At 58.9% G+C, this 22,071-nt stretch overlaps 1 protein-coding gene across 1 annotated transcript; it reads right to left on the bottom strand.

Annotated features, from left to right (window-relative positions):
- Positions 1-384: 384 nt before the first annotated feature.
- On the bottom strand, positions 385-21,245 carry PPP5C (protein phosphatase 5 catalytic subunit). The gene is made up of 13 exons (XM_080829610.1): positions 21,037-21,245; positions 15,481-15,722; positions 8,730-8,877; positions 7,882-8,003; positions 5,715-5,780; positions 5,314-5,412; positions 4,398-4,503; positions 3,510-3,652; positions 3,274-3,361; positions 2,421-2,461; positions 2,153-2,331; positions 1,083-1,164; positions 385-900 (listed from the first exon to the last, which is right to left on the bottom strand). The coding sequence occupies exons 1-13, from the start codon at positions 21,155-21,157 to the stop codon at positions 838-840; spliced, it is 1,500 nt and encodes a 499-aa protein (XP_080685736.1). The 5' UTR covers positions 21,158-21,245; the 3' UTR covers positions 385-837.
- Between the last annotated feature and the right edge of the window lie 826 nt (positions 21,246-22,071).

The raw sequence follows: 22,071 nt of genomic DNA, 5'->3' as shown, positions 1-22,071 counted from the left end.
GGACATATCTGCTTCACTGGATGCTGCAAATGCCAGGACGCTGTGAGCGACTGAGAGCACACGGCAGCCCCAGCGAGGGCGAGGGCCTGCTCCAGCATCGCCAGAGGGAAGAACCAGTTTTTCCAGCTTCTGCTCGGGCCTGGCCTCCCCAACCCAGCTTGCGCCTTGTTTCCCCGGTGTGCGCCCTGGGCCGCAGCTGCGGTTTCTCTCTCCAGGGACCGCTGTAAGTGCAGACACTGGGGCAGCCCGGCTGGTCAGCCCCAAGCCCAGCCATCCAGCTGGTCTAGCCCCCAGGAAATGGAAGAGAAGGGGTGTGGGGCTCGGTGGTCCCCCTACTCCTCGGGATTATCCCAATCCCAGCAGCTCTACCATCTGACACCAGGTGACTTACAATAATGACTTTATTTTAACATATTTAATTACAGACATAAAATAGCTGGGGAAGGGGGTGAGCCCCAGCCTCGCCCCGTCTCGGGGCCGCCAGGAGGGGGGATGCAGGCGAGGCCTCCCTGATGACCCTCCTTCCGGGGGTCTTCCTATGGCGGGGCCCTATTGCTTCAGGGGGAGGGGCCATGCAAACGAGGGAGGCGGGGAAGCATCGGGCCCCGCCCACCCCTCCCGCTGAGGCCTCCCTCCACAATGCCCGGATGTGCCCCAACCCCAGCCTCTCCACCTCCTTCCTCTTTCTCTGGGGAGTGGACCCTCTGGTCGGCTCCCCACCCCCTCTGCAAACCTAAAGGGGAATAAATACAAACTTTACAAAGTAAAAGGGGGTCCAACGTTGCCCTGGGCCGGGCCTGGGGTCACACGGGGAGCAGGCCCTGGGTTGCGCGGGCCTCACATCATCCCTAACTGCAGCAGCGTGCTGGCGTAGGCCATGGGCTTGACGTCGGGGTGAGGCTGGGGACAAGAACACACGGGGCAGGGAGAGAGCAATGGGGCATCTTCAGAGCACCAGATGCACACAACAGCCCTCCCGGCAAGTGCTGCTGGGCACTGAGCTCTGCCCCTGAGTAGACTGCTCAGCTGGGTCCTCCCCAGGTCCAGGCCAGGGGGAGCAGGGGACTGCGCAGGGGACTCACCACTGCCGTGAACTGGTGGAACTGGGGCCGCAGGTCGGAACCCCGGAGGTGGATGTAGGAGGCTTTATTCCCCATCTGGTCACTGTGCGGACAGAGGCAGAGGGGCCAGTCAGGGGTGTGGCAGGGCCCATGGGGACCAGAGCTGGGGAGGTTGTGGGAAAGATACCCAAGGACGCTGGATGGCAGGATGTCTCAGAGAAGAGGGGGAGAGAGATGGACAGAAGCCATGGGAAATACCGATAAAAAGAGGGACAGAGATGCTTAAAGCTGGGAGAGGGAGAGAGTCTTGGACACAGAGGGACAGGGAGACACAAGTGACAAAGAGGCCAACTAGAAAGGCAGGAATCCAGGAGAAAGGATTCCCCGCCGCCCCCATTCTGCCCTCCCGGGAGGCTTGGGTAGGAGGAGGGGGGATGAGGGGAAGCAGAGGGCCCTCCTGACCCCACAGGCAGGGGGCACACGCAGCCCCATGGAGGCAGGGCTCTTGCCAGAACCTGAACTCTGCTCCGAAACACAGGGGACAGAGGAATGTGGTGGCCGGCACCCGGAGGATATGGGCGGCCGGGTCCAGAGCACAGGCAACTGCAGGATGAGGGGCCTGGTTTCTTCAACCAAAACCTGGCAAGAGGCAGGAAGGAGGGACAGGGAACTGGAACACAAGGAGACTGAGTGTGGCCCTTGTTCAGGTCCTACTTGGAAGGCATCAGACTGGAAAGAGACATTTATGAGAGACACAAGGAAAGGGCGCTGGATTCAGGTGACCTCTTCTAACACCTGACAGTGTGACAGTGGTCTTCTGCTTGCGCAGAGAAGAGTTCTTTCTTCCCGAAGCATACAGGGGTGTCAGTGCATGGAAAAGGGGATGCCTGGGGTTTGCTTTAAAAGAGCCCGGGGAGTTGGGAACTGGTGAATTTGAGCGATGACCACATGGGCATTATACGCTTTATCTACGCCTGCCCGTCTTTGACATTTTCTGATCATAAAATTAAAAAACAAAAACAAAACCCCCCAGCACAAAAAGCAGTGGGTAGGGAAGAGAAGCCCAGACCAGTGGGGGAGGTGGGACCCACCAGTAGTTGGGGGCGGAGAAGACGGTGACACAGCGGCCACCGTGCGCCACCTCGTAGCCCTCGGCCTTGACTTCATGGCTACGGATGATGTAGTCCAGGTGGTTCTCCTCCAGGAAGGCCTTGGTGACATCAGGGCCAAACTGGCAGCTCACGCCCCGCTTGCTGACCGAGCGTCCGTTCTGGGGAGACAGGGAGCTCAGGGTGCTGACCGTCCCACCCTCTCTGCCCACAGCCCACACCTGCCGGCCACAGCCCTGGGCACACTGACCTGCGGCTGTGGGTCTGACCAGAGCAGGTCGCACATGGGACCTGGGGGGGAGGAGAGGGGACGTCAGGGACTGGCCCACCCCACAGCAGTTGGGGTGGGGGCTGGGCAGGGCATTCCTGAGCAGGGGCTCCTGAAATGGGCTTCTGAGCCCCGTGACCTCCCCTCCAGACCCGTTCAATGTGTTCTGGCCCCGCAATGGGAGAACTTCTAACAGAGCAGTTTAGATCACACCCCTCCGCCGCTCAGAGCCTGCTGTGGCTCCCACCGCCCTAGGAACAAAAACAAAGCCCATGCTCTTTACCCAGGCCTGTGAGGTTCTGCAGGGTCTGGTCCATCTACCCCTTTAAAAAGCACATCCCTGCTCACCCCAAAACCACTGGCCGCCCAACTGTTCCTCCCAGCTGCGGAGCTCACCCCTGACGTGGGACGCCCTGTGCTTGCCCGGGACGTTCTTCTGTGTGGCAGGTGCCTCCATCCCCATCAGTTCTTATGTGGTGTCCCCCGAGAGGGCATCCACCCACCCTCTCCGGGCCCCGTGCCACGCCTCCCACAGTTGGGTGTGCGCGTGCGCCCATGTGAGTCCTCTCTGTCTGTGCTCCTGGCTAGAACAGGAGCCCCGATATGTCATTCTCTGGGCTCAGCAGCCGAACTCACAAGGAAGCGATGGATGCGCGTTCCCCGAGGTGAACACGAGGCTCCCTCGCCAGCGCAGCCCGTGAGAGAGGACACGGAGGCTCGGCCTTGCCGTCCTTACCAAGGGCCACAAGGCCCACAGGGGCAGAGCCACCCCTCTCTGCTGGAGACGCTGCAGCCCTGGGAGGGAAGGAGGTGCCACCCGGTCCACCCTGGTCACCTGAATCTGGGGGCTGCCGGTTCCGCTCGATTTTCCTGATATCGTCCAGGGTGACGCCGTCCTCACTGAACAAGCCTCCATGCATGATCTGGGGTGTGGGGGGGGGGGACAGCTGGTTGAGTGGAGGCGCGGGCCACACCCCAACTCTCCGACTTGCTTCCTCAGCACGTGGCCACGTGTAGCCCCCGGGGGTGCGGGAGGCAGAGGGGCCCGCGGGGTCCTGCCGCCGCCCTCACCAGCACTTTGCCGTTGATACACTGGGCCAGCGGGAGCCATTCGAACACCTCGCTGAAGAGTTCGTACATCTGGGCTGTGTATTTGGCTTTCACCTCGCCCTCGAAGCCATAGATCTGGTTCATGTTGTCCGTCTCGTGGTTGCCTGGTCAGCAGCAGGATGAAGAGGGGCCTCAGCAGCCCTGCCTGGGCGCCCCCAGGGCCCGCGTCCAGGGCCCCAAGCCCATTAACAGTCACCATCAGCTGGTCAGCCCCCCCAGAAACCCGAGGAGGCACAGACACTGTTCTCAGCCCCTTTTCTGGAGAGAGAAACAGTCTGAGGGGCTCACACTGGGCGTCAGGCCACAAGGCACAGGCCTGCTGTGGCCCCAAGTGACCATAGCTTGTCCTTTGCCCCTGTGGGCCTTGAGCTCCTGTCTGGAGAAGCTGCGTGCCTTCCAGGTTAGAAGGACCAAGGAGGGCACAAGTCTTAAGGAAAAAAGGGGCCCACTACAGAACACGCAGTGTGGGCCAGCCCCGTGCTGTGCCTCCAGCTCCCCACATGCAACCTCCTTCTTCTCTCCCAGGGCTCCTGGGGCTTGGAGGAGACGAGGCAGCTGCCTAGACCCCCATGTGAGCCGCAGTCAGCCCTTCACCGCCTCCTACAGGGAAGCCCACAGCGGACGGTTACCGAGCACCTACCACGCGCTGAGCGCTGCTGGGTGAACCCCTGAACCTGGCCACGAATCTGGCACTCAGGCCCCCAGGAGCCCCCAACCCAGCCCGCTGCCTCACTCCCTCCTGCTGCTCATCTCGCCATCTCTTCGTGGACAAGGCCCCCCACCCCCACCCCGGGGGCTCATCCTGTACAAGGCCGCACCGACCCCAGACCCAGCAGCCGCCCAGCTTACCTCGAAGTAGGTGAAAGTGATCTGGGTACAGAAGCTTAAAGCCAAACAGAGTGAGGATCACTTCTACGGAGAAGGAGCCGCGGTCCACAAAGTCACCATTAAATATCTGTCCTGCTAAGGGAAACACGGCGGGGCGGACACTGCCTCCCTCCTCAGCCTCCCCATGTCCCAGGCTCCTGCCTATTCCTTCCTAGGGTGGGGGGTGTCAAAAGGGCCGGGGGTCTGCGCTGCCATCTCCCCTGGCTGTTTGGCTCTGGCCTGGCAACTGGGCCTCTCCGAGCCTCAGGACAGTACTGAAGGTCCTCAACGCACCTGTTTCTCAGGGAACCGGACGGTGGAGGGGGATTTGGGGCGGTCAGCTTGCTCCGCTCCCCCTCCCAGTACAAGCCCTCAAGCCGCAGGGGAAACAGAACACAGACCCTCCCACCCAGCACTGCACAGGCCTGGTGGCCCCACACGGTGGCCTTTATCAAGCCATGGTCATAACCTCAGCAAATACTTCTACAGCTCTGACTGTGGGCCCCTCAGCTCCTCAAGGCCTCTCGACAGGAGACTGACCCTACAATGCCCACTTTGCTAACGAGGCGTCTGAGGCCCAAGAGAAGAGGTCGTGCCCTGGTCCCCCAGCTGGCAGTGGCAGTGCCTGGTGCCGCTCCACATGTGCTAACAGCGGCCTCATCTGCAGACGAAGAGGGGCTGGGGCCCAGAGAGACTGCGCCATCAGCCCAGGTTGCACAGCACACGGGGGAGGCCCTGGCCTATCCGGTGCCGGCCAGCCACTTCCCCCACATCCCCTCGCCTGAGCAACTGCTCTGGCTTCTCCCTTTGTGGGTCCAGGCCCTGCCTGCAGGCAGGGGTGCCTTTCTCAAAGCCCGCCGGAGGAACAGGGAGGGTGTGCTCTGCTGAGGAAGGATACATAGGGATTGGTCTCCGAGGGTAAACCATTGAGTTCAAAGATGTTGAGGAGGTCATAGAACTGGCCGTGGGTGTCCCCGCACACCGTAATCTTCTCTGTCTGGAAGAAAAGAGGCCACCGGAGAGGGAGGGGCCCAGAGAGAGACGTGGGGAGGGGGCAGAGGTGAGGGGAGGGGCAAGAGGTCACAGCAGACCGAGAAGAAGCATGCAAAAGACACAGGCAGGGGACACAGAAATGAAGAGGGTGGGACAGAGACCAGGAGGCCAGGAGAAGCGGGGCGGGAGAGGGGAAGGAAAGGCAGATCAAGCCAGGTGGGTCTATGAGTTTCTGAGCTCCACAGCCCCTCCCCAGCCGGGGAGCCCCCACCTCGGGCCATCCACACACCGCCCCATGGCGCGCACCTCTTTGAGCGTGGTCTCCACGAGCGTGCTCAGCTTAGAGAGGGCCTCTTTGACCTGTACCAGGATCTGGAAGGCAGGGTGGGCTGTGAGCCCAGCTGGAGGGAGGGCCTGTCACCCAGCCCAGGCCCCGGGGAGCCTGGGCGGACCGGCAGACACTGCTGCATGGAGGGTGAGGGAGAGGCTGGGAGGGGAGAGGAATGGGCAGTGGAGGCCGGACAAGCGAGTGCTGGCAGGAGCCACAGGTGGCCCCCAAGCTGTGACCCCAACAGCCTCTGTGGCAACATCAGGATTATTTCACGTGAAAACCGAGATTATGGGTTCCCCTTAAAATAATCAGCATCATGAAGAAACATGGAAGAATCCAGATGTGAAAAACATTTGCTGACCCAACTGGCCTAGACATGTGTACGTGTGTCATGAAAGAGTCTCCCCAAAAGGGCACGAGACTGTTCTAGATGAAGGAAGATAAAAATGCAACATCTGCTCTTTCAGTGGAGTCTGGATTTAAAAAAAAAAACAAAAAAACCATAAAAACCAAAACCACAAAATAGCTAAAAAGGACATTTTGGGGAGAATTGGGGGGGGGCGGGTATTAAAGTATTTTAAAGTATATCTAGAAATGTAGGTAATACTAGTTTTTGCTAAGAGAAGATCTAAGATGACCTTGGCGTTGCTATGTATATTTGACAGTGTTTCCAGATCTTGTGGACGGCCTGTGGACTGTTTGTACTAGGCATTATTTACTAATTTCTGAGGGGGGACACCTGACCTGTGGTCACGCAGGAGAATGTCCTCATTTAGGAGATACAGGTTATGATGCAACACCTTTCTGGTTCAGGAAAAGAAACGAGGAGAGAAAGCCTGCAGTGTGCATGCGCGCGCATACGTGTGTAGAAAGCGAAGGTAGATGTGTCAAAGTGTTAACAACGGGCACATCTGGGTGAAGGAGGCATGGATATTAGCTGTACCATTCTTTCCATGTTTCTGTAGGTTTGACAATTTTCGAAATAAAAAACTGGGGAAGAAAAAACCCCGAACTATCCAAACACAAAACAAAAAAAAGGCAGAATATGTCCACCTCTGGTCAGAATGAGGAGGTTACAAAAGACTGTCACTCTTGCCCCAATGCCAACAAACCCCAAACCCACAAAACCCAATCTCATGAAAACCATCTGAGAGCCGAGGGTGCTCGCAAAGAAACCTAAATCCATCAGCTGTGGCGGCGACAGGCCCTTCCGTGGGGCTTCCCAGACGCACGGCGTGAGGCAGGAGGCCATGGGGCTCTGTGAGGCCCAGAGCGAGGGCAGCCAGCAGGGCGCTCGGGCCGTGTGCGGGCTGGTGACAGCCGAGAGCCCCGAGCAGCCCCCGCCACCCGGCGCCTTTGCTCTCACCTGTCAACCCACTGCCGCTGCCGTCACACAAAGGGAGGTGTGAGGCAGCACGGTGTGTGTGTGAGGGGGGCACCTCCCCAGGCATAAGAGTGAGGCCAACACTGGACAGCACAGAACCCGCAGCCCAAAAATCTAGCCATGGGGCTGAAAATCAGAGAGCGCTCCCATGGTTCCAGAAGCTGGAGACTTTGTAGCATAAAGACATCCCTGGGATCCTGCCAGGGTTGGATGGGGAGGGTCCGGATTCCAGTCTGAAAATACCACGAGCCAGGGCTGAACTCCAGCAAGAGCGCACAACTGTGGACCAGACGGATGGGGCCCCTCGCGCCAGCGGCCCGACAGAAGACGGGGCCGCCATCTCCTGCACACAATGCTTACTTAGCTCAGTCTCTACTGTTCTTCTACCCCAAATGTCTAGCAGATGATAAAAAACGATGAACCACACGAAGACCAGGCAACAGAAGCAGACCCAGAGATGACCCAGATGGTGGAATTACCAGAGACTTTAAAATAACTATGATAAATGTGTAAAAGACCTAGTGGAAAAGACAACATGCACGAACATATGGGGCAGGGAGATGAAAACTATTAATAAAAATAACTAGATGGAAATGCCAGAAATGAAAACGCAGCATCAGAAATAAAGGCTTCCTTTGCGCTGTGCTCAGCACACTCCCCGCTCAGCAGTGCTGGCTGCCGTGGCCCCCCTTCCCCTCGACCCGCCCTTTGTGGCGGATGCTATCGGGGGTGTGTGCAGCACCTGGCAGGGGCGTTACCTGGTAGGCGCATTTCCGGTGCAGCTTCTTCTGGTCCTTGTACCACTGCATGAGCTCCTTCATGAAGGTGATTGTCACTTTGCCATCCTCGAGCTTGGGCCCGCTGTACTCGTCCTCAATGGCTGGTGTGTGAGCGGGGGCGGGAGTCAGTGGCCACAGTCATCATGGGGCGGGGGCGTGGGGTTGGCCCCCGGGCACAGGGCGAGAGGAAGATGAAGGGAGACGGTCCTGCTCCCCAGCCAGGTCCTTTCCCTGCCGGCTCCTTCTGTTCGGATGACTCTGCTGACCTCTCTGTCTAGTGGGTCCCCCTTTTCCAGCACCTTCCCTCCCCACCGCCTACTTGGTTTTATAGCACTTAACATGGTTAATTCATTTGCTGACTTGTTAATCATCACTCTCCCTACCAGGCTTCAGCTCGAGGAGGGCAGAGACTAGTTTATTCACAGTTGTATCCCCAGTGCCTGGGGTGCTCAGTAATTCGCTGTGGAATGACTGACCGACTCCTCAGAGGGCCTGGAGGACCTAGACAAATCCCACAGGGAGACCCGTGAGGGGTGGGCTGGGCGGTGCAGATGCAGATAGGGAGCTAGGCCCCGGCGGGGGGATGAGAAGGGCTCACCCACCTCGCCTGAACTGGGGGACGCAAGCCCCAGTGTGGGATTGTGGAGTTCCCAGGAACGTAGGCAGAAGAGCAACAGACCGCGGGGCCCGGGACTGGGCCAGGAAACAGCTCCACCCCCCCACCCCTGCCAATCCCCAGTGTGCGCTGCACTGGGGATGGAGAGTGCCCATGCAGGGGTGTGGAATGTTCGGCGCTGGGTGTGGCAGGGCCCCCAGGCCTGACTCACTCATGCTCTCGATGTCCAGCGAGTCGACCACAGAGCGCTTGTGCTCATCGCCGGCGATGGCCCGCTCGAAGGCTTTCTGCTTCACGATCTTGTTGCACTCCTGGTACTTCATTTTGGCATCCTTGTCATGGGGCTTCACCTTCACCACCTGGGCAGGCAGGCGGGCAGAGGGAGGGAGGGAGAAAAGAGGCATCAGCGCCAGGCACAGCTGGCCTGGGGCAGAGGGGCGGGCAAAAAAGGGGGCGCCGCGGCTGCGCTCGGCCGGCCTGGCCCTGGGTGCCGTGAACCTGGACCCAGACCACCAGCCTCCATGCGCCAGTGGTGCGACCCCGCCCCCTGTCACCTCCAGACAACAGTCTGTGCGTCCCAAAACTGGGCCAGGAGAGCTGCCCACCCAGGGCAGTCCTGAGGTTTGGTACACACTGTTAACCCAAGCAGGTGGGATTTCTTACAAAAATCTTAGCTCTGTCATTAAAATAAGTTTCCTAGATTCGGAGCACATGCTCAGCTTGGAGCTCCTCCTGGGGACCCCAGCAGGCTGAGGCTTGCTTTACCGACATGACAGTCAACACCAAGGGGGGTGGGTTGAACAGGAAGGGGTGGGCTGGGCCCACAGGCACAAGGAACAGCCCAGACTCAACAGAACCAATGACCTGCTGGATAACCCGGCCCCCGGGGCCTCCATTTTCTCATCTATAAAAGGGCGGCAGGGGGCACACACGACAGGCTCCACCTGGCAGGACCGTGGGGAAGCAAAAGTAATGAATACGGGGCCGGGCAGGCCGCAGCCAGCACTGCGTGGTGTCCCCTCCGTCTCCGCCCCTGAAGGGCAGCGAGACTGTGGGCAGAGGCTGGCCACCTGGGTTCAAGCCCCAGCGCACCACCCCTCAGCCGAGCAACCGCGGAGCAGCGGGTCAGCCTCTCCATGGGAGGGTAGTGGTAACCGTCTCCGCTTCAGAGGCCAGCCGGGTCACAGGAGCAGACTCGCACAAAGCATGTGCTGCGGGGCCGACAAGAGTAAAGTCCACACCAGCCGCGGCTGCACCTCATGGCCCCTTCCACGGGCCGCTGCGCTTGAAATGGGGTCACTAGCAAACAAGCACCAGGCCCGTGACGTGGAGGTACAGTAAGTTCTCAATAAAAGGAGCCCCCCCACCCCCCCTTCTATCCCGCTTTCTGCAAACTCTGACCCTCCTGCTTGGAAGCAGACAGGGCTCTGCTACCTTCTTACTGTGTCACCTTCAGCAAGGACATCACCCCACCCCGGCCTCAGTTTCCTTATCTGTAACTGTACTTGCTATGAGTGGACCCTGCGTCCCCTGCCCACCCCACGGGTCGCCCGAAGAGCAGCTGCCCCAGATCCTGTGCTGGGGGCCCTGAGAGAGCCCTCAAGTGCGGGGATGCCACTACCCCTGGGGAAGGCTGGCAGGGGGGTCAGAAGCGTGTGCAGAGGCACCTGCTAACCCCTGCGGATCACGGGGGCTCATCCACCCTGGGGACGGGTGCACAGACCCAGCAGATGGCAGGAAGCCGGGTCGTGGCAGGCGATGGCTTCCTCCCTGTCTGGGCAGGCTCGGGCTCGGGCAGCCTGCCAGGCGGCTCCACCTGGGGTGTGGGTGCAGTGTGAGGCTCCGGAGGAAGGCGGCCCCAGACATCCCCTGGAGTCCTTCCCGACAGGGAGAGGGTATGAGTCCACACCCTGGGATCAAGTCCAAACCGCCACTCGGCTTGGCCCACACGGGCCTGCCCACCCTCCTCCTTTCTGTTTGCCCAGCACAACCCGGCCAGACCAAATGCACAAGTCCAATGTGCCAGCTCCCGTCACCTTGCACAGGCCGCCCCCGACGCAGGACACCTCCCTCCCTCCTCCAACTCCTTCCTAGCTCCTCCTCCCCCAGCTGTCCTCCAGGAGCACCCCCACCCCCAGGCTGGACATAGGTGTCTCCCCACTGGAAGGTGGCCCCACGAGAGACTGAATGCGTCCCAGTGGATGGATGAACCACTGAGCGTTTCCTCTGGCGGGCCCCGTTCTCAGAGAGCTCCCAGGGTGGGCAGAGGATGGGGACGACACTAACAAGGCAGGGAAAGAAAGCAGGAGCAGTGACAGTACACGGCGCATTTTCAGAGCCCTTATTCCTTTGTGCCTGACGTCGTCGTACGCACTGAACTTGCTCATTTTATCCTCCAAGCAGCTCTGCTGGGTGTTACTGCTACCCCCACTTGATGGATGAGGAAACTGAGGCCCCGAGACATGAGGTAGAGAAACTGAGGCCCCAGAAGCCAGGATTCTGTTCTCTCTCTGCACAGGATCCCGCCTTGCAGCACGCATGCTGGGCCATGCCCCTCCCAGCCCGCGGCCTCCCGTCCCTGTCCCGGGCCCCGCTCAGCTCCTAGGAAGAGGGCAGGGTGCCAGCACCCCTGCGGAGGGCCTGTCTCGGGGCCTGGCAGCCAGCACGTGCTCACTGTGGGCCCGGCAGCAGCAGTGGCTGCCGCCACGACTTACTACCGGCCAGGCCGCGAAAGGGGAAGTGGCTCTGCCGGGCCCCCCTGCTCCAGGGGAAGGTCATTCGTTCCAAACTGGAGGGCCTGGCGAGTCAGAACTCAACACTGGACTTGTCTTTAGAAAGTGGTGTGTGGGTTGTATCACGGTGCGGATCCGGACCGTGGCGTCTATGTGGTTACGGGGGAACCCGGGAGCACAGTCTCACTTCACTTCTCACAACTGTAGGTGAAGCCACGATGCCCTCGAGAAGCTGTTTTGACAAGCGCCACTCCGCTGGGGGCGCTCACAGGCAAGAACCACAATGCTCCAACTGATGGCACAGTGAGCTGGGCTCGCGATCCCTCCGCGATGCCCCCCCGCAGGTCCGAGCGGCACCTGCTGATGACAGTATGGCACTGGGCAGCAGAAGCTCTGGTCACCGCCCGTGGAGGCATCGAGACCATCGACAGCCTCTCCTAAGTTCAGGTCAGAGCGGGCCACCAAACGAGTTGCCAGAACGTCACTACAAGTGTGATGGGATGCGGCCGGAGAGGGGCTGGGCTGGGCCAGGCAAGGCACAGAGACAGCGGGAGGGAGCTGGGTCTCAGGCAGGCACCGCACAGTGACGGTCTCAAGCACAACACCGGGGTTGTCACCCTCCAGGGCAAGACCCTCTCTTAAGTCACTAAGTTATACTCAATGTTCCTTTTACAATGCAACAGAAGAGAAGAGAGACCGTCAGAGCAGGGCCGAGAGAGTGCTGTGCCGAGACGCTCTGCCTGCTGCGTAGGGCTGGTGGTCACAAGCCTGACTCGGGTACCAGCCTGTCACTTCCTGGCTGTGGGACCTTGAGGGAGCGAACCACACTCTGAGCCTGTTTCCTCATCTGTAAATCAGGGATAAGGACAGGCCCCATGGTGCAGGGTTGGCATGAAGACTACCAGTTACCAGGGCAGGAAGGTCACTGTCGCGCCCGGCCCACGGTGGGAGCCGTACGAGGCATGAATTATGGGTACTCCTGGAACTACAGGGCGGCCACCCCACGGGTGTACGCGTGCCGTGAGGGCTTGCAAGGCTGGACGATGCTGGAAGAAGAAACCCAAATGCAAACCCTATTATAAACCAAATCTCCAAGATCCGAGGTGGGGAGTGTAGAAGGAGTCCCCGGGACCAGCTTGAGCCCAGATGACCAGATGCATTCCAACCACGAAGAGGAAAGAACACGGCAGGGGAAGAGCAGTCCTCTGAGAAGAGGCCCCAGAAAGAGGGACAAGGAATCCTGGAACAACGGTCCCTCTGAAAGGATTTACTCAGAGGTGAGAGGGATGGGGGGGGAGCGGGGTTCAACACGGACCCATGGAAAAGGGAGACCGGTTCCTGCTGAGGCCTCTGGAGGGGCACGCACCCCTTCCTGCGGGGCACGCACCCCTTCCTGTGGGCCACGGGCTCTCCCCCAGACACGCCCAGGAGGAAATGGCCATGAATGCTAAGTGGGGGCAGGCCCCACTCTCAACGTACTAATCTCATTTATTCCTCACAAGAACACTCAGGCAGGCCCTGGTGCTGTCCCCCCTTCTTCAGATGAGGACACTGAGGGCAGAGAGCCAAAGCACTCAGAGCTACCCAGCCCGTGGCTGGGTGTCCTGACTGTGCAGCCGGTGCCAACTCCTACATCAGTGACCTTGAGGCTTTCGATTATGACTCAGGGTAAGGGAAGATAGGTTTTCTATCACACACCCATATACACATACGTGAGAAACATTTTTTCACAAGTGCATACGCACTTCCCCCAAAGGAACTGCTGTTTTCTGCTCTATTCTATTTGAGGAACACAGAGGTGCTGGTCTCAAACCACTGGGCTGACCTCACGGCCCACTAAGAGTCACAAGACACGACTCTGGGTTCCAGTTCCAACTCTGCCAGGAGACCTTGGAGGAGGGGATCCCCCCAGACCTCTGCGTCCTCCCTGCACAGTGGACCAAATCCACGCTCGTGAAGAGCTCACAACAGAGCAAGGCCACGGTGAGCGTGCCGATGAGGACACTGAGGCCAAGAAAGCAAAGACCCTTCAATCAAAGGCAGAGTCTCAGGCCTGTGTTCATCCAAGGCCACATCTGGGCTCTGCCTCCACGGAAACTGCGATCCAGATCCAAACGGGAGCCTAAAGCGCTAGCATGTCGCAAGGCTCCTCCAGATGGCAGGAGGCCAGGAGGTAGACACTCTGGATGGGGGCTGCCCGGCGCTCACAGAGCCTGAGGAAATGTCAGAGCGGAGAAGCGGACCGCCCAAAGGCATGGGGAACAGCCACACGGGCAAGGATCCCAGCCGCATGTGGGGACTCCCCCACTGCTCCTGGCAAAGCCTCCATAGGGAAACAGGCTGTGACAATGTAAATGCTGAGTGTGGCCCCACCTCAGGTTGGTTCCCCAAAGGCTGTGGACCTCTGCCACCAGCCTTCCATGGCATCCAAAAGGCCTGGGAAGAAGTTCAGATGTGATCATGTCCACAAGATGGCTAGAACCAACCATCTCAGCCTCATGGAGTATGAGGGGTTAGGCCCCTGGCTGATCGGGGGGCAGAGCCATGAGAAGGGGTCTGTACCCCCAGGAAAAGAGCTCCCTACAACTCCAGGCACGGGGAAGACATGGCCACAGACCTGTGCTCAGGCTCGGCGGTCCTCTGCCCCGCCCCACCTCCTCCAGGCCCCTCCCCGCACCAGGAGCCCTGCAGAAAAACCCTGCCCCTGTCCCACCCTGAGGGCCCTCCTGGGTTACTCATTAATGGACCCTTCGCCCCAGGTATGTCTACTCATACCACAGCCACGGAGGAGGTGGCCGCTCCTGTTGCCCCTATTCTCTAGATGTGGACACCGGGGACAACAGGGGGAGGTTAGGCTGGGGCGTGGCCTGGGATCTGAAGCTCCTAAGGACTCCATCCCATGGCTCCTTCCCCCGCCCTCCCGGAGGTCACCCCACTCCCTCCCCCACTTTGCCCCCCAGTCTCTAAATTACCGCCTTTTCCATGCCTCTGCCCCCACCGGGACACAGACGTCCCCTGGCCAAGGGCTTGGCTCAAGACTTCACTTGACCTGAAATCCACCCCCTGCCCCTGGCCAGCAGCCAGCCCCACTCCCTCCAAGAGCAGCCCAGGGCTCTCAGGCGCCCCTCCCCGCACAACAGAAGATCCTCAGCACCTGGTGGTGAATGAAACAAAAGGAGGGAGTATGGGGGCGACTGAGGGGGGGCAGAAGAATAATGCAACACATTCTGACTGAGCCCCTGTTGGTGCCAAGCAATGACCCAATGAACAGAACAAGCAAAACCCTTCCTCTCAGGGTCTCCGAAGCAGGAGACACAGGTGCCAGGGGTTCAAATCCCGGCTTTGCCACTTGTCCACCGCATGTTGGCAGACAGGTGACCTAACCCCCTGGGCCTCAGCCTCCCGATCTGCACAATGGGGTTAATCATCGGTCCCCCTCCCCCAGGGCTGCCACAACAACTCATCCTGCCAGTCCGCAGAGGGCATGGGACATGCCTGGTGCGAACACATGTGCATTGACATCCCCATGCCTATTGTGCCCGTCAGAGCGAATCACAGGGACGGGGCTAGCCGATAAGCAAGTGAACTAGTGACCTGCCGTGCTCTAGGTCCCCTCCCTCGTCTCCTCGTCACAACACACGCCCCGTCTGCTGCCTTCCACGGCATACGGCCCCTCTGCCTTCTTCCAAGCACACATCCTCGCCCCGACATGACTCTGTCTGCCTACTCTAGGTCACAGGTTTGGGTTTTGCCTTCCTCCAAATTAGAGCTCCTCTGCAAGACAGGTTGCGTGGCTCTTGGTCACTAACAGTGACAAAAACCCCAACAGTGCATTTAGGGCACAGGCTACGGGCCAGGCACTGGTCTGAACGCTTGAAAAGTAGAAACTCACTTAGTCTTCATGGCAACCCTTAGAGGCAGGTCTCGGTGCTCCCCATGCTGTGGAACAGGCGGCAAAGAGAGGCCAGGTGACTCGTCCAGGGTCACCAAGCAAGTGATGGCAGAGCTGGGATGTGAACCCACAAAGTGCGCTCCAGGCCAAGGGCCTCTTGGGCATTTATCTGTCAGGTGGGTGAGGGGTGGATGAACATGCAGACAGCCTCCTCGCAGCCTCCCCTGCCAGCCACGCACCTGGAGGCCGTCCTTCCCCGGCCTGCCCCCACCTGGCCCTAGGCAGCATCACTGGGCTTGGGTGCCGGGAGGCGGCCCACTCCCCGAGGCCCGGCTCACCGTCTCGTAGTCCCGCAGGGCCGCCCGGAACTTGCCCAGCGCCATGTTGCTGGCCGCTCGGCGGTAGTAGCCCTTAATGTACTTCTTGTCAATCTCGATGGCCCGTGTGGCGTCGGCCAGCGCGTAGCCATAGCACTCGGTGCGCAGGTAGGCCAGGCTGCGGTTGCCATAGTAGATGGCATTGCTGGGGTTCAGCTCGATGGCCTGGCTGTAGAACTTGATGGCGTTCTCGTAGTCCTTGGCTGTGAAGATGGAGGAGGAGGCGTCATGAGGCAGGGCTGCTGCCACCCAGCAAGAATAGGCCCCAGGCTGGGTCTCCCTGTCTACTGATGGGGACACCGAGGTCTGCAGCTGAGCTCAGGAATGTCTACTCAGCCTATTCCCTCTTTCTCCTCCCAGCGGTCCCATGCGTTGTCTCCTCGGGTTTAAAATCCCAGGACTTGAAGTCACTTCCACACACATGCCCAAGCCATCACCCATTAAGGCCCCAACCTGGGTCATACTTCTTCCGGAACCTTGGAGGGTCTCCCTCCAGTCCTATGGCCCAGGGGAGATACATTCGAGTACCAGAGCTGAGATGCTGTGAATCAGCAAATGTGACTGCCCTGAGTCCCTTGGTTGTCCAGCCCCCCCAAAGCAAGTAAACAAGCCCAAAGAGGGAGCCCAGTAGGAGAACAGGAAGTGGGAAACGAGAAGGAATCTACTTAGGCCTCAAGGAGAGGGGGACATACCAGCAGAGACCCAAAAGAAGCAACAAACTGGACAAGAGGAAAAGCATTCCCAACAGAAGGAACAGGAGGTGCAAAGGCCCTGAGGTGGGGGGGGAAGGGGTGTGCCGTCAGCACAAGCCTTGTGTTCCAGGACCAGTGAGAGGCTGGTGTGGCTGGAGTGGAGCTAGTGGGAGGATGGAAGGGATGAGGGCAGGGAGGTCAGCAAGACAAATCCCGAAGGCCACAGCCACAGTGGGGTGTGGACACCGAGGTTCTAAGTGTAGAGCAGCAGGATAGGTCATCTGGCCACGGTGAGGTTCCTTTTACCTGAAATGAGTTATGGGCGTGCACTTTACATGCTGACCTACAGAATCCTCACATCTCTCTATGGCACAGGCACCGTCTGGCACTCACTTTACAGATGAGTCACAGAGGTCTTGTTCAAGGTCAAACACCCAGTCTGTATCTGCAGAGCCAGGCCTGGACCCGTCCTACGTGCCCATTCAACAGGCAGGAGGCTAAGGCTCAGAGACTTGCCCAATTTGGGGGACTATGACGTGCACCCCCTCTGCCCCACCCTTCTGGGGCTCACAGTCCTGCAGGACGCACACACACACACACAACTCCAGACACCGATGACCCAGAGTGTTTAGCACAGAGACAGACCGGGAGATCTGGAGGATGAGAAAGAGTGAGTCAGGTGAAGAAAATGGAAGAGGGTTCCAGGCTCCCTGAATAGTTCTTCAATGAATAAAGGAAGGAAGAAAGGAAGATGGAAACAGACTGACAGTAGGAGAAGGAGAAGTCAGGTCCTGGGGAGATGTCCAGGAACAATATAACAATTCCTCCTGCAGCCTAATACCTGGCAATCTTTCAAATGGCTCTGATGTCCCCTCTTCTGGGAAGCCCTCCTTGATCCCCAAGCTGGGTCAGGCGCTCCTTCGGGCTGCCCCAGCCTCTGGGCTCACCTATCCCAGCCCTGCTGGTTCCAGGTTTGTCACCACTTGGTGATGAGTGTGTCTTTCTCAGGACTGGGAGCCCCGGAGGGCATGCCCAGGACTTCCCAGAAACGAGCAAGGGCAGAACCAGACAGCCTAAGTCTGACAGACCCTCCTTGGAATGCCAGTGCCTTCGAGGACTACCTTCAGCCTCCTGGCTGCGTTCCAGAGGCCCTCTGGCCAGCTCTCTGGACGGCTGAGGTGTTACTCAAGCGGCCGTCTGGCCTGGGGTGGAGAGCCTGGTGGGCCCGAGCTTGACACCTGGCTCTGCGGATGCTGACCACGAGGCCTCAGGCAAACAGCCTTTCCTCCCTGCATCTCCGCTGGCTCATCTGAAAATGCAGGAATCACGCTCCGCCATGCCCTGCCTCGCCACGCTGGGAGGGCTAAATAAACTCTCATTCGGAATGTGGCCACAGCATATAGTTGCAAAAGAAGAGAATACATGACTAACCCAGGAGAAGAGGAGAATCAGGCAGAGGAAATGGGAGGGGACTGTACTTCCCGCAGCATCTACCCAAGGACACTGACTCCGGGCCCTGTTCTACCTGCTTTACAAATCAGGTGCATCTAACCCTGGAGACAGTCCCCATTTTGGAGATGAGGACACAAAGGCACAGAGAGGTTAAGTCATTTGCCTGGGGTCACGCAGTACACAGGACAAAGAAATAAGATTTGGATCTAGGAAGCCTGAGGTCCTAACCACAACTGCAAAGTCTTAGGACGCAGAGGCCTCTTTGGGGGTTTGAGACAACTCCTCCCATTTTACAGAAGGGGGCCGATGAGGCCCAGAGAAGAGGGGACCAGGCTCTGAGCTCACAGAGGGGATGCAGCCATGGTGGTGGCGGGGGCGGGGGGTGTATCCTCTTCTCCCAGCAGGCTCCAGGTAAGGAGTCTGCACATGGGAGCCAAGCACGTGGTGAGGAAGGGGGATATCCGGGCTCTGCTGCTCACACTCTGACCTTGGGCTGGCGGTTTCACTTCTCTGAGCCTCAGCTTCCTCTATAAAACAAACAGCACTGCTCCTACCTACCTCCCAGCGCCTCGGGGACGATTAAGCAAAGTGGTGTACCTGGCCACCACAGGGGCTCAATTAAGGAGAGCTGTAATTATTCTTTTTATTGTTATTCCCACAGCCCCTGAGGCTGGGGCTCTGTGCCTGCCACTGCCTGCCAGACAGTGAGGGGCCCGGACCAGGAGGACCTTTCTCCTCTGTGCCAGCTCCATGTGAGCACCTCCGGCTGCCTGCCCAACCTCAGGGCTTCTGAGCGCCCAGGTCCTGGGGGGCAGGGGGCCCCTCCCCATGGCTGTTTCCCAGAATTCTTACCTCGACTCGGCATCAACCCTCGACTCGCCCCATTGCAGGGACAGCCCCACCTTCCTCGCCATCCCCCAGATGGAGACCGTGCCTTGTCCTGGACACTTCTGACCCTTCAACCCCCCCCAGTGCCAGGCAGTGACCATGTTCTGTCAAGTCAGCCTCCCCAACATCTCAGATCTATTCATCCACTTCCATCCCTACAGCCCCGCCCCGCCCCGCCCCGGTCTGGCCTTCATCCTGTTGGGCCCAGGTTCCTGCCCCAGCCTCCAGTCCTGCCCCTCTGCAGGGGTCCGGCCAAAGCACAAACCTGGCCCTGTCCTTCCCTTTCTCAGAACTACCCATGGCTCCCCCGAGTCCCCAGCAGAAAGCCAGGCTCCTCCCTTGCCTTTTACACTCCAGCCCCACTCACTTCCTCTGTGCCAGGCGCTGCGCCCCTTTGCCAGGATAGGCCTTTGCCATCCTGTTCTCTCTGCCTGGCATTCCCTCCTCCTTCTCTCCAGCCCTCATTTCCTCTCTGAAACATTTCTTGAGTTGGTTTCTGTCTCTGGTCAGCAACGCCACCACCTCTCACCTGTCCACTACCCTGGTCTCCATCCTGGCTCGAGCACTTACCATGCGTCCCCACCACCCTGAGGATGACGCCCACTCCCTGACTGGGCCTCCAAGGCTCCACCGCCAGCCTCATCCCTCACAGGCCCTGCCTCCTTGCTGCTGCAGCCTGACCAAATTCTCCCACTCTGAACCCCCTGGGCTCCCACTGAAGGCTACTGAGGCTCTAGATTCCTCCCCTGCTCCCTTCTCCCCGGCTTTGGTCCTGTAAGTCCCCTGTCTCTCCTGCAGGATCAATTCCGGCTATTGGACCAAACTCTTGGACTCTTCCATCCTTTAAAAAGAAAAAAAAAAAAAGGCAGCAGCTCCCCCTCCCTGTTTCTCCACTCCCTTTTAGGACCAAAATACTCAAAGCACTTTGTCAACATCTGCTGTCTCTACTTCCTCACTTCCTGTTCACTTTTGGGTGTCCTTCTAGCTGACTACCACTTTCATTGTTCCCCAGAAACTGCTCTTGTAAACTGTTCTTGTTAAGGCTACCGCCAACACTCGTGGAGCCAAATCCAAAGGCCAACGCTCAGTGCTCACCCTGGCAAAACCTGACCCAAAGCACAGCCCTCCCTTCTAGAAGCGCGCCCTTCTCTCATCTTTCCTGACACCTTTCCCGACTTCCCTTCCCCTTCACTGACTACTCCTCCTCAGCCTCTTCTTATTTTCTTACCTTAGAATTCCTCAAGGTTCTGGCCCCTTCTCTCCCTATATGGCTTCATCCATTCCCAGGTGTTCTATTTCATTCATAGGCTGACCGTGCTCAAATTCCTCTCCTTGGAGCTCCAGACTGGCCCATCTAACTACTCAATGTCTTCTCTTGGAGTAATACCCAAACTACCTTTGCAGTGACTTGTGGAACCCTACCTGATCTGGCCCCTGTTCTAAACTCATCTTGTATGAGTCTCCCTGCTAACTTGCTAAAGTTTCAGCCATGCTGGTCTTTTCATTTCCTACCTCAGGGCCTTTGCACATGTGGCTGCACCCACCTGGAGTGCTCGGTTGCGGTTCTTCTCGACTTAAATGCCTTTTCCTCAGTAAGACCTTCCCTGACCACGCTTTCTAAAGCAGCCTCCAGCCCTTGTTCTCTACTTCACACCCTGCGCGGTTTTTTCCCAAAGCACTCCTCACAACTTCTAAGTATTTTATCATTTCTTGTGTTTTTGCTCAATGTCTGATTCTCCTGCTCAATTAAATCCCATAAAAGGGCAGGGCCATATCTGCTTCATTTGCTGCTATATCCCCAGAGTCTAGCACAGTTCTCAGCACAAAGCAGGTACTCAATGAACATGCTGAATTAGTGAATGAATGAGTGCCCCCACATTTTACTCTTTCCCAAGCTCTTATGTCATACTATTCTTGGGATTTCCCCACCTTTACTCCCAGGGCCTCCCACGCATCCCTTTTCCTCTTGCAACCCCAAATCTCCTGTCACCTTGCCCTCCCTCATGATCTACTCTCCACCCCCCACAGTTCCCTACTCTATTAGGACAGTACCCCCCACGCCCCACTTGGTGCCACCCACCCCAGATCTCCCCACTTGGTAGCACCATCACTCCCCAGCCCCCTGTCACTACTTGGCAGCGCCCTCTTCAGGTCTCACCATAGCTAGCACCTCTCAAGGATCTCACATATGGAAAAGCCCTCGTTCCCGTCCCCCTCCCGCCTCACATTGGTAGCGCCCTACCCAGTCTCCCCACTTAGGAGCACCCGCTCCGAATGCCACTTCTAGGCATCACTCCTTCTGTCAGAAGCCCCCTCTGTCGCCCCCTCGTAGCGCCATCCTGGGCCTCCCCACGCCAGGTCACTTGGTAGTGTCTGCCCCGCGCCCAGGCTGCCGCTCCGCGTTGCCATGGTTCCGCGCGGGCCGGGCACCCCTTGCCCTGGGCAGCTCTCCACCCTCCCTGGCCCCTCTCCGGGGCAGGCTCACCTTTGAAGTAGTCGTTGGCCTGCGTCTTGAGCTCCTCGGCCCGCTTCAGAGCGCCATCAGCCGGGGGCTCGTCTCGGGGGGGCTCAGCACACTCAGTCCGCTCGCCCTCCGCCATCGCCATGCCGCAAAGCGACCCCCACCCTGGCAACGGCCGCCAGCGGCACCCGGCCGAATCGTCGCGAAGGAGTGCCGAGTTGCTGCCGCCGCTGCTGCACAAGTGTCGTAAAGCGCGGGCGCCAAAGGCGCCCTTGGCGCGCCTGCGCAGGGTCCTTTCGCCATAGAGCGCGCGGAGGACAAGGTGACCAGAGGGCCCCCAGACAGCGCCCTTCCTAGAACGAGCCAATGGGGAGGGCGAAAGGGGGCGCGCGGGGCGGGGGGTGGGGGTGGGGAGGAGGTTCTGGCCTGGCCCCCCCCCCGCTCTCAAAGCTAGGGTATTCCAAGGCTGCCGAAGTTGGGGGTATGGAGATGGGTTGGGGTTTCACGGTGGGGTTTCCCCGCGGTCTTCTCGGGTGAGTGGGTGGGTGTGGCTGCAGGGCAGCCCCGTGCCCGACGCATAACTAGAGCCGGGAGACTAGCCTTCGTGCCAGTTATTTGTGTGACCTTGAGCAATTAGGGGCAGTTACCCTCCTATGAAAAATGCGTGGTTTCTCAAACCAAGAGACTACAGTTCCAGCCTTGAGGTGCTTCTGGCTGTTAACTGAAGGCGCCCTGGATCCCCTAGTCCTTGAGCAAGGCGGAGAAGTTTGTTATGCCGTCTCCTTTCTTCACCCTCATCCCTGGGTCCCCAGCCTGCCAAGGTGCCTCAATGTCCTTAGAAAAACACCTGAACTCTTTCTGATGACCTAGGAAACCCTGAATGGTATAGCCTCAGCCAACATGTCCAGATGTGACCCCCCCCCCCCGCCGCCGCCACCACCACCCCTACCTACCACCCACCGCCCACTGTACAGCCTTGCAGGCCATCTTTTCCAAACCCTCAGCTGCTACTCCTGTGGGACTGTAGCACTAAATCCTTTAAGAATCTGCTGTGGCTCC

This window comes from Martes martes, assembly GCF_963455335.1.
Source record: "Martes martes genome assembly, chromosome: 17".
Lineage (NCBI taxonomy): Eukaryota > Metazoa > Chordata > Mammalia > Carnivora > Mustelidae > Martes > Martes martes.
The sequence above is the reverse complement of the archived record's forward strand: the minus strand, read 5'-3'. Positions and strand labels throughout refer to the sequence as shown.

What these genes read in the sequence shown, in the direction of transcription:
- PPP5C (XM_080829610.1), bottom strand. Translation starts at nt 21,157, where the DNA reads ATGGCGATGGCGGAGGGCGAGCGGACTGAGTGTGCTGAGCCCCCCCGA. An exon ending in GGCCAACGACTACTTCAAAG is followed by an intron (nt 15,723 to 21,036) that starts GTGAGCCTGCCC and finishes CCATCTTCACAG; the next exon opens with CCAAGGACTACGAGAACGCC. An exon ending in CCGGCAGCCCCCAGATTCAG is followed by an intron (nt 2,462 to 3,273) that starts GTGACCAGGGTG and finishes CCTCCCCCCCAG; the next exon opens with GTCCCATGTGCGACCTGCTC.